The sequence below is a fragment of the Pteronotus mesoamericanus genome, unplaced genomic scaffold (assembly GCF_021234165.1).
Source record: "Pteronotus mesoamericanus isolate MK-2021 breed Mesoamerican mustached bat unplaced genomic scaffold, CSHL_Meso_final scaffold_1186, whole genome shotgun sequence".
Lineage (NCBI taxonomy): Eukaryota > Metazoa > Chordata > Mammalia > Chiroptera > Mormoopidae > Pteronotus > Pteronotus mesoamericanus.
In genome coordinates this window covers 4,822,365-4,843,456 of record NW_026555302.1, presented here as the reverse complement: position 1 = coordinate 4,843,456, position 21,092 = coordinate 4,822,365, and the positions used below count along the sequence as shown (strand labels likewise).

Sequence of the window (21,092 nt, the reverse complement as noted above, 5' to 3'; positions counted from 1 at the left end):
CCCTCGCGCAGGGGAGAGGGGTGGATTGGCCAGAAGCCGCCAAGCGCCTCCAGCGGGCTACTCAGCAACCACGCAGTCGCCGCCCAGGTAGCTGATCCCGAGAGGGAGCTCTACCGAGTCGAAACTCACCCGGAGGGGGTGGCACCACTGAAGTCTCGCGAGAGGGACCCCCTACTTCCTTCCTCTGCTTCTCCCTCCTCTTTCCCCCGCCCCCTTCCCTTCTCCCTCCCCCTCCCTCCTCCCGGGTCGGAGTGTCCCTGCGCCCCACGGGCCGGAGCAGCAGCGAGAGCAGTTTCCCCGGTCCCTCCCCTTCGCCTCACTCACCCCCCACACCCCCCCGCCGAGCGAGGAGGAGCTGGAGGAGAGGAAGATGGCGGCGGCCGCCAGCACCCGCGGTGCCGCGGGGCCGCTCCGAGGAGCCTGAGAAACCCACAGAGGCTTCGCGGGAAGACGCGGCGGCGGAGGATGAGCCTGCAGAGCGCGCAGTATCTCCGGTGAGTGCCAAGGCCGGCCCCGTACGATCGGGGAGCGGGCCGAGGGTTCGGGCATGGAGCTACAGCCACAGAGGTGGTATATCCGGGGTGGCGAGGGAGTTGCTGGGTCCTCTCCTTCCCCGGCAGGGAGGCGGGGGCTGCGAGGGGACACGCGGGAGGGGGCGGAACGCGCACATACCGGGGTGCTGAGCCCCCCGCGGGCCGGGCTGAGCTCCAGCGAAGCCGGCGAGTCTCGGTGCGGGGAGAGAGGTTAGGGAAGCGTGAGAATGTGTGTGTGCGCGCGCGCTCGGGGTCGCGGGCTCGCAGCGGAGGGGGAGGCGGGAAGGCGCCCGGGGAGGCGGCGGCGGCGACCCCGGGTGGAGGTGGGTGTGGAGGAGTCTGGTCCGGGTGGCGGGGGAAACGTGGTGTGGTGTGGGATTGGCTGGAGCGATGCGTGATCGGAAGACCGGGTGGAAGTCTGCACACCTAGGGTGTGTGGGGGGCTGGGGAAGGGAGGGCGGGAGGAGGGAGAAATTGCAGGCAACTGGAGTTTGTTCTTCCTTCTTTGGGTGGAAGTACCGGGGAATAATGCCATCTGTAGTTAGTTGGCGGAGTGGGGGTGGGGACAGAAAGAGGGGGAAAGGATGAGGAAGTGAGGAAAGAGAGAGGTACAATGGACGGGGTTGGGTTCCTTAGAAGAAACTGGGTTAGAATCAGTGCGGTCGGGAGATACCATTCTCCAAGAGTGGTGTAAGGAACTAGTATGTCGTATGGCTACAGTCTGCGAGTGTATGTGTCTGGAATGGGGCGAAGGGGGGCGATTCAGACACCTTTTAGGAGGGGAACGATGCAGACCCATTGGAAGCAAGTACATGATGGCGAGAGCATATTGACTGGAAGGACACCAGCTATTGTGCAGCCAGGAAGGTTCCATGGAAGCTGAATTACGAACTTGGAGGTAGAGGTAAATAAGGGTCAAGATCTTGACGCCAGAGAGAAATAAGGTGGTTAGAGCCTGAGATTAATCGCGGAGTTGCTACTGCATAGAAACGGGGAAGGAAGACCTTAAAGTGGGGCCTTTTGTCTGTCAGGAGCAGAACTAAGGAAGGCAGGCGTATGGGAAGATGTTTTTAAAAAGTGGTTTCATACCTTGCAGAGGAGGAAATTGGATGGGGTAAAAGTCTGAAATGATCAGAAAAGTCACTTTGGTGAAGTTAAAGTGTTGATGGGCAGAATGCCTGAGCTTAACAAGGACAGGGATCCATACGACATGTGTGCCTGGTGACTGTAGGGTAGTTGGAAGGATATCTATATGTCAAGGTCCTTTTTTTCTACTCTAACATCTGTTTATGTTTAATATGTCAGATAAATTTAATACACCTGTGGCAAAGATCGGTGGTAGATGCTATAGAGGGTGGGTATGGAAACTGATCATTGGGATAGTCCTTAATTTTAAGGAATTTGCAGTTGAACATAATATATGTTAGGCAAGTGAATAAACAGCAGCACAAAGTGAAAATGTTAAGTATCATAAAAGATGCCCAGTGTTATAAAAGTCCAAAGGCAGGCGATTTACCTGACCAATGGGGGGAAATCAGGAAAAGCGTCCTTTGTTCATTTACTCATGTATACATTCATGATTCATCAGTCACTTTGTTGATCACCTGTATAGGAGGCACTGTACCTGCTGCTGAGAGTAGAAAATAAGAACTCCACCCTCCTCTTACAGAGTTTATTTGTTAGGCTTCAAGGAGAAAATGGCACTTAAAATGGCCCTGAAGGATAAACGATATTGGATTGTTTATCCACTATTATCTTTTATCCAATATTGTTTATCCAGTATTGAAGGTATGGATTGAGAAAAGTGGAATCCAAATGGAAGGAAACCGAGCAGAGCTATGTAGATGGGGAGGTCGGGGGCTGAGGGTGCTTTTCAGTCCAGTTACATAAGACTATAGGGCAGGAGCTGGGCCGATACCAGTCTGGGCCTGTTAGGAACCGGGCTGCACAGCAGGAGGTGGGTGAGCTTGAATTGTAATGCGCTTAAATCATTCCAAAACCATCCCCCCAACCCTGGGCCATGGAAAAGTTGTTTTCCACGAAACCAGTCCCTGGTGCGGAAAATGTTGGGGAGCACTGGTATAGGGTGATGCAGCTGGAAAAACAGTTTTATGAGTTACTAAGTTTTACCCCTTCCTTTTACAGATGAGGAAATATAGCCCAAAGAAATTAAAATTGTTGAGGATCATATAGCTGGTATGTGGAAGCTCTGTAACTCAAAGTAGGTTTTCCAAATCAGCTGTATTGCACAGCACTTCTGGGTTCATCTGTTCTTTCCACAAATGTGTGTTGAGAGTTTACTGTAGTCTAGGCACTGAGCAAAATGAACAGATGAATATGTTTATCAGGTGGTGACAAGTACTAGGAAGAAAAATAAAGCAAGAAAGGGTGACCAGGGAAAGCCTGTTTGATAAGGTGCCCATATTGAGTGGGTGTTGAATATCCTGATCTGTAGTTCATAGTTCAAGTGGACAACAGAGAATCTGAGATGATTTGTTTTAAAGGGAATTTACATTTTCAAAGCTATATATTAGGAAGATGAAACCGTGTAGTGTAATGGGCAGTTAAGGCCAGAAGTGAGGTGGAGGCAGTAGCACTAGAAAGGTAAGATGAAAAAGCAGATGGCGGGGCAGGGGGCGGGGGAGGTTCATGGTACGAATAGTTGGCTTCGAGAGGCTGTGGTAATAGAGCTTACATTTTGTAAGTCACCTTGGTCCAGAAGGCTTACCCTTAAATTGTGGAATCAATGCACTTAGTTCCTAGAAGAAGAGAGAAAATAACAATGAACACTCTTATGAATATCCTTTATTTGCCAGCTAAAGTTGAGCAGATAAAGTGGAACAGGCTTACGACCTTGGAGTCCCTTAGAGATTCCTGGGAGACAATCTTTTCCTCAATCTTGCACATCTGTCCTAACTAAATAAAGCAAGTCTTAGGGCTAATAGTAGGCTGGGACAAGCCTTTCTAATAAAGAAAGGCTTACACCAGCCCAAATTTCCCCTCTTCCTTTTAAGGTAATCATTCTATTTAAAGTCTGGTGTGGGGAGATGAGAGAATGTCTTCAGGGAAGCATTATGTTCACTTTCTTTGATGAAAAAGGAGCTGTTGGTTTTTATAGACAACTCGGGGAAGATGCTGGGAATTGCTGAATGAGTGTAGTTGGGGATGTAGCAGTTACTCTTTGTGACCTTGGCTTTGGAAAGAGTTTTCTCGCCTACCTTTGTCCGGGTAGGACCATGACTGGGCAATTTTTAAACTGCAGAGCTGCAGATCTTCCCTCATGTAGATGAAAATTAGTTTTGTCTCAGCTGAATTAATTTGTTAGGGTGAACCTGGGTGTCTGACGTTAAATGGTGGAGGGGTGGCAAACCAGGAGCAAGATGGTAGTTTCAAAAGAGTAAGAAGTGAGGATGTGAGGTAAGAAGCATCAGTAAGACAAAGAAAAGGAATTCAACATCCAGTGCACTGAATTCGTTTCTTTTTATGTAGGAACAGGGCAGAGATGACAGGTAGGAAAAAACCTGCTCTCTGTGGGAAAGAAGATAGCGATCTGGGCATGAAAAGATGAGGAGACTGTTGTTAGAAGGGAAGTGTCTTTTTTTGAAACAGCAGACTGACAAGACTTCTATTCAGATGCGCCAAGTCAAGAATACTTTCTTACACTTTGTAAAAATAAGAAATGGTGTTAAATATGGGGGTTCTAAACTGATATTGAAAATTTATCACCCAATTTGAAAAAGAAAATCTGCATTTTCTCTTTTCATTTATGACAAAATGGAAAGATTTTTAAAGATGGACACCTCTGTTGAGTAAAAGAAAAAGATGTAAGGGTGGGAGAAGCGCGAGGATAGGCCATAGGTGCGATAGTAGGTGAGGTATCATCACGCCTCAACAGGGTAGCCTTTGAAAGAATAGAAACGTGGAAGTTAACATGTCAGAGTTGGAAACGCAGGGGTGGGGGAGGTATCGAAGGGCCAGACAGAGAAGATGTCATCAAAGTTGTTTTCAAAGGTGAGAAAGTAGAATAATCATAGCCATAGGGAATACCAGTCAAACAGGGCAAATCCTGTTATAAAAGGTGGCACAGGTGCCACTGAATGACATCTGCTGTCCTTGTGGGAGCCAACTGTTCCTACTCTGTACTCCCTCCAGCATTCCTCCTCTCCTTCCTTAGCTGTGCTCCTCTTTTTGTTTTAATTTCTTTTTATGCTGTAGGTTTTTCAGTGGGTTTATTTGAAGTTGATCCCTGGTGTTAGTCCCATTTACAGGAAAGGACTACCAATTTCCTGTTTTGTTAATGGTTTGTTTGCTCATTTGCATGATATACTTTTTTATCCGGAACTTTGTTACCAGAGGTAGAAACAATAGAACAGCAACAAGGTTGTTGTTTAAATACTAACTAAAATATCCAGTATGTTGTAAGATAAAATGTATCATTATGAAACGCAGAATGGGGTGGATAAAGGGCGGGGATTAGGCTGGATTTGGGAGCAGGAAGAACCTTAGCCCCTAGCCTGGGGAGAGGAACAGCGGCAGTGGGAGCGTTTGGGAGCAATACGTGTACTGAAGAGGGAGGGCTCCAGGTTCTGCCTGCTAATTCTTGCTGGCCTGGGTGTGCACCGGCTCTGGAAGCATCAAAAAATCCTATAGCACGTACTGATACTAACTCATGTGATCAGGAAGTCTTATCTCTGACCCATTCGCTACCCTCAAGTGCAGGATTTAAAGTAGCCTTGGTCCCAGAAAATCAGCCACACATGGCTGACTTAACAAACAGGATACCGTTATTGGAGCTGGGGAAACAAAAAATGATACTCTCTTGAGGCTTATAAGTCTATTTTTTGTTCTAATGGTGTTAATAGCATTTTACCTGCTTGACTGTTGACTGGCTAAACAATTTTGACAGTTAATTTCTGCTTCCCTTGTGGTTTCATTTGGATTCAAAATGTATACTTCCTGTCCTGGCCTAACTATGTCTCACTGCTGTTCAGCAGCTCTTAGGTTCTACCTCATGGTAGATGAAGCCGTTGCTGAGTTTTTGTTTTGTTATTAAGATGTTATATGATAAGCCCTGGATACATTAGTGTATCAGATTTTTCATGAAGCACTTTTGGGGTGGAGGGCGGTTCAGACTTTGTAAGGGCTAGTTTGTTTTATAGGGCAGAAATATGATTTGCAGCCTCCAACTACAATCAGTGGTCCAGAAGAGAGAAACTAAGAAGGGTTAATCAGCAGTTACAGGAAAACAGAGGGATGGAGTTTTGGCAAACATATCACGTGGTAAGTGAGAGCTTGTAACCAACTCCTTCCTTGCTAGCATGTAAGTGGAGCTGTATAGGAAGGTTGTTTTCACTCTCCCTTAGACCCAGTTTTTACTTAGTGGGAAGAATAGGTGACTACTAACTGTTTAAGGAAGCTTCAGGAGTCCTGGGTAGACAGGTAGCAGTTTTGTTCTTTGCTTCGTTTAGGACAGGGTTTCTTAACCTTGATACATAGTGACATTTTGGGCCAGTTCTTTGTTTTAGGGAGCAGTCCTATGCATCGTGTGATTTTTAGCAGCATCCCTGGCATCTCCCCGCTAGATGCCGGTGTCAGTCTCCTATTTGTGACAACCAAAAGTGTCCCCGCACCGTGCCAAATGTTCCCTGTGGCAGCAGATCCACTCGCAGCTGAGAACCACTGATTTAGAAAATATAGATAGGAAGATATATATGCACAGCATGGATTTATTTCCTTTTCTCCTCGTTTAAGCCACAGCTTACTTCTTAGGTTTCTCTTACCAGTTTTCTCTTAGGTAGTAATAGGCTAATTATCATGTTTAGACTTTACCCTTAAAAACCTGTGTATGTTTAAGAGTATTTTGTAATTTGTTTTATTTTACTGGCAATTATTGAAAACCGACTGTGTGGAAAGCACAATGACAGGGGCTTCTTCGTCTGTGGGAAACTCCGAGACCCTGGGGAGAGGCAGTTAAGTCGCTAAGAGCGGGTGACCTGGTAAGTGCCATGCTGGAGAAACGGAAGCGCTGTGTAGGGTTGGGGAAGACCTGCCAGCAGAGGTAGAGCGGGGTGCGGGAGGGCACTTGGAGGAGGTGAGAGCTGATCTCCTTTGGGAGGGTGGAGTAGACCTTTAAGAGTAGGTATTGGACAAACTGCTATTTCAGGCGGCGGGGGGGGGGGGGCATTGGATGGATCCTTTATTCCAAGTACATTTCTAAAAAATTCACACATTCCCATTTAATACACGCTGGCCAGGCATTTCTAAGGTTTTCTTAGATAAGATAGGTTTTGGACGGAGAAGTGGAGATGTGGAAGTGGGAGTTCTGTAAGTGTCCAAAAGGGAAAAGCAATTTGATTTGAGTCCTGGGGAACCCCTTTCTTTCTCTGTGCTTTTGGTTACATACCATTCTTTTAGAACCTTATTTCCGTTGTATGTGTCTTTCCTCTTAGTCTTTAATTTTTCCCTTTTCTAGTCTCTTTGAGGACTAGTCTCAGTTTTCTCTTAAAAATTCTTCCCTGTTCCTGTTTTCCCTTTGAGCTCTGCCTTTCCTTACCTTTGTTTTATGGGTAACAATTTAAAGTTTACCTGATACTGTATGTTTTTCTTTTATTTACCATCTACTTTTCCTTAATCCCTTGTAAACCAGCTCTTTTTCCTTAGTACTTTTTTGGAATTGATTTTTCCAAAGGTGCCTAACGTCAAATTTATCCTCTGATTGTTTTCCTTTCTCTCTCACGCCCACACCCTTGCCTCTGTGCCCCCCTCATACCCCTCCATCCCTCCTTCCCTCCAGTAAACATCCAGCTTGGGCCGGCGTATGTCCTGGGTCCCTGGGGATAAAAAGAGAATATACCTTCAAGTAGTTTTACCAGGCCCCCGTGTGAGTGCGTAACCACCACACAGTTTGTAGCTGCTGCGGTGCAGACAGGGGCCTTAGGGGAGGTCCTTGAGCCCTGTCTTTTGTTTTTAGCACTGAAACTCCATGACTCTGATTGCCCTGCTGCTCCTTCTGTTTCCTCCGTCCTTCCCACCTCGCCACTGGCAAAAAGAGAGGCTTAGCCTTAATCTCTGTTTTCTCTTCGTTGAGCATTTCTTTTGCTCAGAAATCACATTGAATCATAGGACTTTAGCAGTCACCACATCATCACTGTTTAGAAATTTATTAAGTACCTACTTAGTATAAGTCATCCTGCTGGCCCTGGGAGACAAACTGATATGTCATGCCTGCTATTCAGGGAGTTTATAAACTATTTGATAGGCTTAAACTGTTACAAATTTGTTGGTTTTTATAAACAAAATGCTATGTAGCAATGCAGGTGCACACGGTGGTTCAGAGCCCGGCCTCCGGGTCAAAGCCGCCTGGTCCAGGCACTGGCTGTGTCACCTGGGGTCCCGCTGCATGAGCTTTCCGGGCCTCAGATTCCACGTCTGAAAAGGGTGGCTAGTAACAGTGCCTGTCCCAGAGAGTTGCAGAGATCAAGCGAGTTAACGTGTGAAGTGCTGGGAATGGTTCTGACGTGTGGTAAGCACTGTATACATTGAGCTGTGTGCGATGTCTGAAAGCGCCTGATAATTTTGCCCCTCTGCCTTCCAGACATTTCCTAATTTTAGAGGTCTTTCTGTGACAGCAAACTTAATGCTTTTAAAAGTGAACTGTTAATTCTTATTCTTACCCTATTCTTCATGGTGCTGCTGCTCCTCCCATCTAGGTTTGAAGCCTTGCAGTCACCTTTGAGTTCTCTGTTTTCCCCGCCCTCTTCCACACATACCCCATTCTGGAAACGTTGCCTTCCTGTTGTCTCCTCTTTGTCACTTGTAGCACCTATCAGCTTTATACCTGTACAGTCAAAATAGTCTTTCAAGAACTGGTATGCTGCCTGCAGTTCTCACAGGCAGCAAGAAGAAAGCATTGACTTGGAGCTTTAAACACTGCCCGCTACTTCCTCTGTTTCTGAACTATCGTCTCTGGGTCTTTATTCCTCTGTCTTTAGAATAAAACATTGATCTCCTAAAGCTGCTTTGGGTATTCAGGCTCTCCACTACCCGTACCCCGGCCCTCATCTGTCCACCTCTGCCATTTATCTCCTTACCCTTAAAAACAAACAAACAAACAAACAACTTTTTATTTATTTTTAGAGAAAGGGGAAGGGAGGGAGAAAGAGAAACATCAATGGCATGTGAGTGCCTCTTGCAAGTCCCCAACTGGGGACCTGGCCTACAACCCAGGCATGTGCCCTGACAGGGAATCAAACCGGCAACTTTGCAGTTCACAGGCCAGCACACAACCCACTGAGCCACGCGAAAAGCTAAGGGCTATCTCTTTACCTTTTGATAGGAACCAGCCGTCCCAACTTGAGTCATCTCTTCATTCTCTTCTGGACATGGTTTATCTATTCCTGCCTTATTCTTACTTCCCAGGACATGTCCTCTGTAGAAAGAAGTACCATCCTCCATTATCTTAGGTTTCACCTTCCCTGTGAAGACTTCTTATGCATCCCAGTGATTTCTGCATTCTTGAATTTTGTAGCATTTCCTATCTCTTAGTCATTTGGTGCTTAAAATTTCCTGAACTTGTAATGATCTTTATATATATATATGAATTATCTCTGCAGCTACACTGAGTATGGTAGAGACCATGTCTCAGCATTTTTAAAATGCACAATATACATAACAGTATTGAATGAAATTCTCATGCTTTTGTTTTTGGAAAACACTTAAGGAATACATTCAGATAATAGTGCTAGGCACTGAGAATATAAAAACAAATGAACTGATACTTGTTCTTTCGGATAGCCTCCTGGGGGAAATGGATGTTGCATGTGTATTTCAATATAATGTGGCAAATACTATGTTAAATGTTTTCACTTTTATTTCATTTAAGGGATGTCATGACTATACTGAGGCAAGTGGAACTTCTATCTGGGGAGCACAGAGAAAGCTTCTGGAGTTGAACCCCTAGCTCAGTTTTAAAGAGGGAGTAGGCGGGGACAGATGAAGACAAAAGGGAAGCAACAGCAGGCAGGGGAACAAAATGAGTGCATGCCCAGGGCAGTGGTTTGAGGAACCCTGAGAAGTTTGGTGTTATGAATGAGAGCTTGGTTGATGTAAACACTGTGATTAGATCAGACTGGCAGTCAGGTTATGTCATATACATTAAAGAGATTTTGATTTGTCACTCTCTCTCATTCTGTGTTTCCTTTGGGAGTCTAAGGTTCTTTCTACGAACCTGGTCATTAATCTTCTGGGAGCAGTTCACGTTTGAATGGCTGATGTGGACTGCACGTGTTCCTGCTGGAGCAGGGAGGCCGCGAGAGGAGGGTGCCCGTGCAGTGCCTGCAGCACTCCCTTCGTGGCACACGAAGATTTAAATTTCCGTGACTTACTTTTGCAAGTAGCTTCATCTTAGGCAAATCTTAGTTATTTTGGAACGTCACTAAATTATTATGTAGGAGATGAGAGTTTTAGTAAGTACATGTGATTCTGAAAGTATTTTTGAGTTGATAGGACTTATTTTATAGAGTCTTCACCAGTTGGAATCAGACATGGAATGGAGGTGGAAGTGGGAAAAGAGGGGGACATCAAGACATTAAGAGGTCTCTCTGGATTTAATATTTTAAAGTCTCATAAAGAAAAAAAGGTGCAGACCCATTTTGTTTTTGCAGTTCTTGATGGCATTTTTCCTTCTGTAGTGTCTTTTTTAAAAAAATTATTTATTTTTAGAGAAGGGGAAGGAGGGACAAAGAGAGGGAGAGAAACACTGATGTGTGGGAAACATTGATGTGTAAGGGAAACATCAGTGTGCGGGAGAAACATTGATCAGTTTCCTCTCACACGTCCACAACCAGGGGTCTGGTCTGTAACCCAGGCCCTGACTGGGAATCAAACCAGCCACCTTTTGGTTCACGGAATGACGCCCAATCCTCTGAGCTACCCCAGTCAGGGGTAGTGAAAAGCATGATTCTAAAATCTATTTAACTACTGTGCTGGCACATTGATATGCTCAGTCTGTTCTCTAAAAACTCTTATTAGTTCACCAACTACACAAGTTGAGTCCCTTTATTTTTTCCTTTTTTTTTTTTTTCCAAAAGCTTAGTATTTCACTGCTCTGTTCATTGGGATACTGTACACTTGAATGTGCGTTACTAATACTGCTCTTAGGAAGGTCATGAATTATTTATTTAGTTTTTTATCAGGTGCCAACCTAACTCAATTTTCTTTGAGATACTATGTAGTGATGAGGTATCAGTGGTAGATAATTAGAGTAAAATGCAATTGGAAGATAGTATTCAAGGAAGAAATGAGTTAAAGGTGCTTACTTGAAAAAAATGGTGTTTTTGCTGGTGATAAAAGGTAAAAAGCATAGTGTTAAGAGAACCACCACAGACAGGATGAATTTGAATATAAAAAGTATATTAGGGCATCTGCAAAATTTCCACATGCGCACATGCACAGAGTTTGTGCAAGATATTTTAAAGTGAAATTTTAACATCTCTATGAAATATGTATTTCTTGAATTCTGCTTAGTTTAAATAACCAAAACAGTCATATATCTGAAATAATCATTTGTTTTGCTTTGTTTCATTTTTAAAAAATTTATTTATTTTTTTCAAATACATTTGTCTCCGCCTACCCCCCACAACTTTCCCCTGCTCCCCTCCCACCCCTCCCTCAATCCTTCCCCACTTTGGGTTTGTCCATGAGTCCTTGCTATATATTCCTTGACTTGCCCCTTCCCTTCCTTTTCCCCGCCCACCCCTCCCTCCTTCCCTCTTGTCTCTGTTGGTTTCTTTTCTTTCTTTCTTTTTTTTTTCAGTGTTGCTGGTCTTATTTTCCTTGCATCTTTGTTTTGTTGGTTAGGTTCCGCGTATAGGTGAGATCATATGGTATTTGTCTCTCGCCCCCCGGCTTATTTCGCTTAGCATAATGCTCTCTAGTTCCATTGATGCTGTCGCAAAGTTTAGTAGTTCTTTTTCCTTTCTGCTGCATAGTATTCCATTGTGTAAATGTACCATAATTTTTTGATCCAGTTATCTACTGATGGGCATTTAGGTTGCTTCCAACACTTGGCTATTGTAAATTGTGCTGCTATGAACATTGGGGTGCGTAGGTTCTTTTGAATTGGTGTTTTGGGATTCACAGGGTGTAGTCCCAGCAGGGGAATCACTGGATCAAAAGGCAGTTCCATTTTTAGCTTTTTGAGGAAATTCCACACTGCCTTCCACAATGGCTGCACCAGTCTGCATTCGCACCGACAGTGTGCTAGCATTCCCTTTCCTCCGCAGCCTCCCCAGCACCTGTTTGTTGACCTATTTGTGATGGCCATTCTGACCGGTGTGCGGTGGTATCCCATTGTGGTTTTGATCTGCATTTCTCTGTTAGCTATTGATGCCGAGCATCCTTTCAAATGTCTCTGGGCCCTTTGTATCTCTTCCTTAGAAAAGCATCTGCCCAGGTCCTTTGCCCATTTTTTGATTGGATCACTTGTCTTCTTGGAGTGGAGTTGTGTGAGTTCTTTATATATTTTGGAGATTAAACCTCAATTTGATGTATCATTAGCAAATATGTTTTCCCATACGATTGGCTCCCTTTTCATTTTGCTGCTATTTTCTTTAGCTATGCAGAAACTTCTTATTTTGATGAGGTCCCACTTGTTTCATTTTTCCCTTTATGTCCCTTGCTTTAGGAGACATATCGGTGAAAAAATTGCTGCATAGGATATCTGAGAGTTTCCTGCCAATGTTCTCCTCTAGGACTTTTATGGTGTTGCGACTTATATTTAAGTCTTTTATCCATCTTGAGTTTATTTTTGTGTATGGTGTCAGCTGATGATCCAATTTCAGTTTTTTGCATGTAGCTGTCCAGCTCTCCCAACAGCATTTGTTGAAGAGGCTGTTTTTACTCCACTTTATGCTTCTGCTCCCTTTGTCAAATAATTAGTTGCCCATATAGACCTGGCCTTATTTCTGGGCTTTCTATTCTGTTCCACTGGTCTATGGGTCTGTTCTTGTGCCAGTACCAGACTGTTTTGAGTATAGTGGCTTTGTAATATAGTTTGATGTCCAGTATTGTGATCTCTCCTACTTTGTTTTTCTCAAAATTGCTGCGGCTATTCAGGGTCATTTATGGTTCCATATAAATTTTTGAAATGTCTGTTCTATTTCTATAAAATACATCATTGGTATTTTAATAGGGATTGCGCTGAATCTATAAATTGCTTTGGGTAGTATGGACATTTTGATGATATTGATTCTTCCAATCCATGAGCATGATATATGCTTCCATTTATTTGTGTCTTCCTTAATTTCTTTCCTCAATGTTGTATAGTTTTCTGCATACAGGTCTTTTACCTCCTTGGTTAAATTTATTCCTAGGTACTTTATTTTTCTTCTTGCTATATCAAATGGTATTTTTTTTTCCTGATTTCTTCTATTTCATTGCTGGTATAAAAAAATGCCTTTGATTTCTGAATATTGACTTTGTATCCCACTGTTTTGCCAAATTCACTTATTAGGTTGAGTAGTTTTTTGGTGGAGTCTATAGGGTTTTCTATGTACACTATCATGTCATTTGCAAACAATGATAGTTTTACTTCCTCCTTTCCTATTTGGATGCCTTTTATTTCTTTTTCCGTTTCATTTTTTAACAAAAAAAAATCAGAACATTTTAAGAAGCACAACTCCAATGTTAAGACATATTGGTCATAAATTCTGGTTTATTAAAGGGGAAAAGAAAAAAACTCATAGATAGGGGTCTTTTTGGTTTTCTAACAGAACAGAATGTTATAGTGATTTGAATGAGCAGGGCCTCTGAATTAAGATTGGCCTAATTTGTAATTAGGTTGACCCAAGTTCAGATCCCAGCACTACTATGTATAGCAATGTGACATTGAACCTCTCTAGTTACAGTTTTCTGCTCTGTATTTTCCTGTCTATAAAATGACAATGATAGAATTATTGGGCAAATTACATGAGAAGATGAATATATAAAGTCCAGTATAGTGCTACGTGGGTAAAGAGCCTAATTTATGCATTGTATTCATTTTCTGCATTCCTGCATGTATCAGTAGTTACCTTAGGAACTTGCTAATGTAGTCTTTAAATTGGGTGGGAACAGTTGTGCCTTAAATAGCTGTAGGGTGGTGGAGGGGTCTTTACTGTGATGTGGTCTACTTTATTCCTCCAGGGTACCATTTTACATTTTACTAGTACTTCATACTTTTCAAAAGCTTTTACGTAATTGTCTTCTTAAGCTCCCCTATACAGTAACCTTGTATAAATGGATTGGCACTTTGCAGAGAAGGGAAATGAAACTCAAGGTACCTAATGAGTGGCAAGAGTTAGGATTGGCTTTACTTTTTATTTCATTTTCTTCATGGATATTGTGCATGCTCTGCTGGAAGGATTGGCTTTAATCTGCTCCCTCTTTGACCACTGCACACACTTGGGCAGTGCTTAAAAATGGCCTTTCCATTTTGATATCTGTGTTTACCACTGATGCTGTCAAATAGTGTAATGTATGTGATTTCAGTGGTTCACAATTAGTGGTTGCAAATTCATGTATTAAAAAGCATAGTAAAAGTTAATTTTTAAAAATTCAAGTGCTGATATAGAACTGTTTCATTATTATGAAAATGCTATAATGAACATCCTTGTACACGCATATTCTTGTGTACACTTTAATAACGGGGTATGCGCTTTTAAAAATACGTTGTTGAGTATGGTAGGCAGAATAATGTGCCTCCCCTTCCCCCAAGAGATGTCTACACCTTGATCCCTGGAATCTGTTATGTTACATGGCAAGGGGGAGTTAAAGTTGCTAATCAGATGACTTAAAATAAAGAGGTTATTATGGATTATTTGGTAGTCCCAATGCAATTGGAAGTATCCTTTAAGTGTAGAAAAAGGAGGCAGAAGAATACAAACAGAGAGAGAGATAGGGTCCTGCTGGAATGGAACAGGGTCACAAGCCAAGGAATACAGGCACCCTCAAGAATTGGAAAAAGGCAAAAACAGAGTCTTCCCTACAACCCCCTGGAAGAAAGACAGGCATAGTGACACCTTGATTTGGCTCCACTGGGACCCATTTAGGCCTTTGACTTTCATACCTGTAAGATAATGAATTTGTGTTGTTTTAAGTAAGGCACTAACTTTGTGGTAATCTGTTACAGTGACAATAGGGAACTAATACATGATAGATGTTGCCAGAAGGCACCAGAAAATTTGTACTGTTTATTCTGGGCTTAGCCCTGTTTCAGAGTGCCTGTGTCCTTACATCCTTGCTCATGCTGGGAAGGTTTCATGCATCTCACTTTTTTTTAAAGCAGAGTTTTAAAAGCATTTTTCAGAGTGCTAGACAAAACTCTCTGGAAAACTCATAGATGTTAGGATTCTCAATATTTTCAAGGCAAAATAAATTTAAGAATTTTTGGATTAAACTGGATTGTTACGTAGGACTTCTCATGGTTCGTAGCGTGCTATGAAACCTCCAAGAGGGAGAGTTTAGTGTTTTCAAAAGCCATGTCACATCACACAAAACCAGTATTTCCTTGGAACACTCACTTGAAAAGAATTCATTTTGTGTACTTTTATCTCTTAACCTCTCTCCTTAATACGGTGACCTTCACATAGGCCCATTTCATATCTGGGACCTTGTCATTTTTCAGAATACTTTTACATCTAAAACCTTAAATTCAGCCATTCCCCATTAGTCCCACAACTTCGTCCCCATTAGTCCCACTTCTGTTCAAGACTCGGTGTATTGGAGTCAGAGGGAGAAGGACCACACTAGGGAATTGAAAGAGGTGATTGATTAGGAGGTTCCATTGAGAAATGATGGGGGATGGGGAGCAGATGGAGTGACTGCCATACACGCTCATCTATAAGAACCCTGTACATAGTAAGTGTTTTTCCTGATTAAGGCATGAGTTAGTTTTGTTTTTCTTTTTTTGGTTTTAGACCCAAATATGGACACAGCTTCTTTAGGTTACTCATTTCAGATCCCCAGATTTCAAGGTGAGGTAAGATGGAAATGAGAGAACAATTTTAGAACCTGCGAATTAGAGCCATGCACTGTAAAGCGCGACGGAAAATGATACAATGCAATACCAAGCTAATAAAACAACCTTCAGGTTTTCTTCTTTCCTGTTTATAACCTCCACTATTTCTTCATACCTGAAATAATAATTAGTCTTTCCTCTCCACTATTTTTGGCAGCTGGTGTGAAGCTTCAAGCGATTGCAGTGCTCAGAAATGTGTCACCATGAAACAGTCTCTCTCACTTTAAATGCCAACAGAGAATTGCTTTCTTTTGCGTGAGGACTTACTTGTTTTTATGTAGCATTTGGGAGATGTATGCAGTGTATCCTGATTGGGAGCCATACAGATAAACTCTTTAATATAAATCGTTGTGAAAATTTGAAAGGGAATCTTGGATTAATATCCTTCATTTTAAATGGTTTGGTATGTTGTTTTATGATTTTATAAAAAATGTTTTTTGTGAATAATTTTGACCTGCTTGTTGTTCAGAAGGTTTCTTCATTTATGATCTAGACCCCTCTGCATATGGGTCCTGGATTAGCTTCCAGTCACGGTTCTCTGGCAGCGCTGCCATAGCTTTGGTTTCCCAGGTCTAACATTTGAGGCTTGTGGAGAGTAGCAGTGAGGTAGATAACTTCGTAGAGAGGCTGCTGGGCTGTGCTTTTCACATGATTAATACACCAACAATTTTATTTTGTGCCAGACACTATTCTAAACATTGTTTATTAGCTCTGCATCCTCACAGCAGTCTATGAGGTATATAGTATTGGCTTCGTTTTTTAGAAGAGCAGACAGAGAGGCAGAATAAGGATAGTTAATGAAGCACAGCGCCGCACACAGAGTAGCAGCAGAGCCATAATTGGAATCCGGGAGTCAGTCTCCAGAATCCATTCTTGTAACCATACAGCATGTGGACTTGATGTCTGTGGTTTTATGCTCTTGTTTGCTTAGTATTGTAGGATTTCAGTTTAATTTTATTTTTGTTTTCTTTATATATTTAATATATAATATGTAAATATTTTATAGATGTATATATAATCTGAACAAACTTTTTTCATCAATATCAGCCTTCCTAATGCATTCATTTTTTGTAGGATAATAGGGGAAAGGACAGTGAAGTTTTGCCAGAAAGCTTATTAAGGGGAACAGAAGGGAGAGATTGTTTTTCCTTTATATTTGAAATAAATTGATTTAGACTGCTTTGAACTATCTAACTGACTAGTTGGCCTGCTGCTCTTCCTCTCATAATAGCAGTTTTTCCTGCAGTTTCTGCCTTTAGTATTGCTATGTAAATACGAGGTGTGCCTGGAAAAAGTCCAGCCATTGCTAATATACGAGAACAGTTTGCGTGACATTGATGTAACCTGGCAGCCAAGGCGAGTGGACTGGAATACGCATGCATGAACAATGACAACTTCACTTTACTAGTCACTGGGGGAAGTAGACGCCATTGAGTGAGCATGTGTAGTGTGTGGCTGCCGCATTCAAAATGCGTTAGTGAGTAGAGCAATGAATCTGCATTAAATTTTGCATTAAGCTTGAACGTTCCTCCGTGGAAACTATTCGGATGATGCAGAAGGGCACGGCTATGGGCAACTGGTGATTGGCAGCTTCATCACAATGAGGCACCCACTCACGCATCACAGCTCACGCATCACAGCTCATGCAGATTCTTTTGGCGAAATATCAAATCACCAGGTCCTCAACCCCCTACAGCCCATATTTGGCACAACAACTTCTGGCTTTTCCCAAAACCAAAATCGCCTTTGAAAGGGAGATTTCAGATCATTGATGAGATTCAGGAAAATACGACAGGGCTGCTGGTGGTGACTGGGAGACCTGTGCGAGGTCCCGAGGTGCCTGCTTTGAAGGAGACTGAGGCGTCATTGTCCTGTGTACAAAGATTCTTGTATCTTTTATCTCCAATAAAAGTCTGTAGTTTAATATGATATGGCTGGATACCTTCTGGACAGACCTCATACAGTCTATACTCCAGGACCCTTTGGAACATTGAGAACCAGCCACTGGGAAAAACAGTTCTAATCCCCTCATCTGCCACTGATAGTTCAAGTGGAGAATCATTTGCCAGTTTTTATACTTTTAAGTACAGAAGATCAAATGACCATTTCCTTATTGTCTTAGTAGAGTTACCACAGAGAGATGTTTAGGTGTCAGCTCCTGACACCAGGGAATGTAATTTTGCATGTATGAAATTTAAATTTTAGATAACACATTGTTTCAAAAGGAAAAACTGATGTGGCTTTTTAAAAGTAACAAATTACTAAAGCTATTTTTGTGTGGCTTGACATCTTTGACTTTATCATTTTTCTTCTTAAACCCGTAGTCACCCGAAATGGAGAGAGTAAGACTGGTTAACTCAAAAAAAGGAACAACTTTCCTCTGCTTACTTTACCGTGGTCTTATCATGTGACTTCACGCTGTCTTTGAAAAGTTTCTTCTTCCAGAAAGTCTTTGCTTTGAGTCAGCCTAGAATTTTGTCAGGTATGTGACCAGATGTTTCTCTCTCTTCTCAGTACTCACTCACTGCTCACATCACTTCATGGTTTCCCCTGGTAGCATTTGAGGACAGGGCTCTCTCTTAATTATCGTGGTCTAACTTGGGAGCAGTACGGACACATTGTAAATGTTAACTAATAATGTAGGAGATCGTACTTACTAAAAACATTTCAAATTACATGACAGTCTCAGGATGACGTAACTCAGTCTTCAAGAAACAGTGAAGTCTGAATAATTGCTGTTGTTCAAAACTAACTAAGCCCACTCAGGCAATGAAAAGAAGTGAAAACTGCCACTTTTTTTGGAGAAATGCTAGTAGATATCTAGGTTGAGGATGGGAATATAAGGGGAGACTGTCCGTGAGGTTCTTGGTTGTGAGGAGCAGAAACCACTCTGGCTCATGGAAGCACGAGAGGGAGGGAGGCTTGGCCTTAGCAGCTGTAGTAGTTTTTAGTTGCCACTGCAGCAAAGTACTGTAAATTTGGCGGCTTAAAACAACACAAATGTATTATCTTACAGTTCGGGAGGTCGGAAGTTGGAAATGGGTTCCACTAGGCTAAAATCTAGGTGCCATTCCTTCTGGAGGCTCTGGGGGAGAATCTGTTTCTTTGACTCGTCTAGCTCTCGAGGCTGCCTGCAATCCTTGGCTCATGGCCCTATTCCACCTTCAAAACCAGTGATCACGTTACGCTGCCCTCGGCTTCCTTCGTCACATCCCTGAACCTGCCTTTTCCCTCTTTTACTTATAAGGATCCCTGTGATCACCCTTGGGCACACCCAGCTCATCCAGGACAATCTCTTTCCAAAACCCTTAATAAAACCGCATCTGACATAATATTAGTCCCTTTTACAATCTAAGGTAACATAGTCACAGTCTCTGGGGATTAGCTTATGTGTGCGTCTTTGGGAGGCCATTATTCTGCCTCCTGCAAAAGATACATGGCCTGGACCATGCAGCCTTCAAGTTCAGCCTGTTAAGGCACTGCTGTGCAGGACCTTGATCCTATTCATAGCTTGTATCCCTGATTCACCCCTGACAACACTCATGAGGGACCAACCACTGATACTGGAAATTGGATGTAGTTGCTGCCGTTACCCAGGATGGATTCGCCACAGTTCCCTCCTTCTCTCACTAGGTGCCATTTACAGGTGAGGCTGGTATGTTGATTAATCGTTTGATTCATGTGTCTGCACCCTTGCTGCAAGGGAAACTGGTAAATCTATAATGGAAAGTAGTTTCTGTCTTATAAGTTGTGGGTTTTCATAAAAACAGGAAGGGAAATTCAGATTCTGGGCTTTAGAGAATGCCAACCAGAGAAAGCAGAGAAATGCTTTCATTGGCGTGAGGATCCTGTTCACTTGATAAACTCTGTGCTAGAGATGCACAGATGAGTGAGATCCATGGCTGTTTCTCTTTTGGTGCCAGCCAGAGCAGGAGTGAAAAGCCATGTTCCTGTGCTAGGACTTTAACATAAACCACCACTTAGTTTTGAGTATGTAAATTGCTGAAAACTGAGGTATGTTATGCGTCATGGAATAACGAACAGAAGTAGTTTAGGCTGTGGAATTCCGATACACCCAGGTTTGAATCCCAGTCCTAGCACTTAATATCTTTGTGGTCTTGGGCAAGTTCCCTAGAATCTCTGAGCCTTTCTTTCTTTATAAAATTGGAAAAATAGTAGTTATCTTGGGTTGCTATGAAAGCTAAACTGGGAATGGTTTATGTAATCCACTTGTTTGTTTAGTAGGCCCCCAGTAATTGTTAATTGTCTTCATATACTCATGTTAAATTTTATTCTTTCATTTAAGGACACCCCCGCCCCTTAACTGTGTGCAATATTTGAACAAGCCCCTCCGGCGATCCTGAGGCTCTGTTGTCATCCTTTTGTATTTTCTTCATCGACTCTTTCCCACGTTGTCATTGTTCCCATTCCATCCCATAAAAATCATGTTATGAGTTCCATCTTCAAAACTCTTTGACCCTGATATCTCCCTCAAGCTACTGTTACTCTTTCCTAGCTAGAGATGTCTAAATCCAGTTTGTCTACGAAGTCAGTCATGGGGCTTACTTATTCCTTCACTTGTCCCCCAGAATCTTCATAACAGGATCCTCACTGACTTCCACCTTACTAAGTCCAACACTCAGTACTCAGGCCTTATTTGGCTTAATGCATCAGCAGCATTTATGACTCTGCCTTCTTTGTTGAAGCTCTTTTGGCTTCCAGGACACCTCCCCTCTGGCCCTTAGTTTTTAGTCTGTTTCCTGTTTCCTTGTCATCTCCAGCCTCTGTATGCTGACGAGTCCCAAATGAGCCCCTTTCCTTTAAACCCTAAACTCTTTTACTGTCGGTTACATTCACTGGGATGTATGGTAATTATCTCAAACTTAGCATTATTGTAAAAAATAATAGCAAGTGCATATATAATACCTTGTGCCAATCACTGTTGTCCCAAAATGGACTTTTCCCCCATGCCTTCTTGTATCATCTTCCTCTCATCGGTAAATGGCAGATCCATTACTCCAGCTTCTTAGGCAGAAAATTGAATCATTTTTGATTCTTCTCCCCGCCGACACCTTCCTTTTCTTCTTCTTTTTCATTCAGATGCTGCTGTCAGAGTCTGATCACATTTTACAATCTCCATTGCAGCCTTCTGGTCACAGCCAGTCATTTCTCAACATAGCAGCCAGGTGTAACCTATAAAAATCTTGGCTAGATCATGTCACCGCTTTGCTCAAAATCTCCAATGATTTCCTGTCTCTCAGACCATCTAAGGCAAGTTGAATGACGTAGTCATCCAGTGGCTCAGCTGGACCCGAATGGTCCAAGACAGCCTCACTCAGACGTCTCTAGACCCCCAACTGTGGATGGCTGTGGTTGGTGGGAAACCTGGGTCTCCTCTTTCCAAGTGGTCTGTCAGCCTTGGCTTCGTAACATGGTGACTGTATTACAAAAGGGCAAGCAGGAATGTTCCAAGTGCTTGTCAGGCCTCAGTTTGTATCACACGT

The 21,092-nt window shown here is 42.8% G+C and overlaps 1 protein-coding gene across 4 annotated transcripts in view; it reads left to right on the top strand.

Moving 5' to 3' along the window:
- Positions 1-332: 332 nt before the first annotated feature.
- The window catches only part of SMG7 (SMG7 nonsense mediated mRNA decay factor), a 65,086-nt gene continuing 44,326 nt past the window's right edge, over positions 333-21,092 (top strand). For all 4 annotated transcript variants that reach the window (XM_054587678.1, XM_054587676.1, XM_054587677.1 and 1 more), the window contains exon 1: positions 333-494. In XM_054587678.1, the coding sequence (XP_054443653.1) occupies positions 466-494 (29 nt within the window). In that variant the 5' untranslated portion in view covers positions 333-465. The remainder of the gene's footprint in view (positions 495-21,092) is intronic.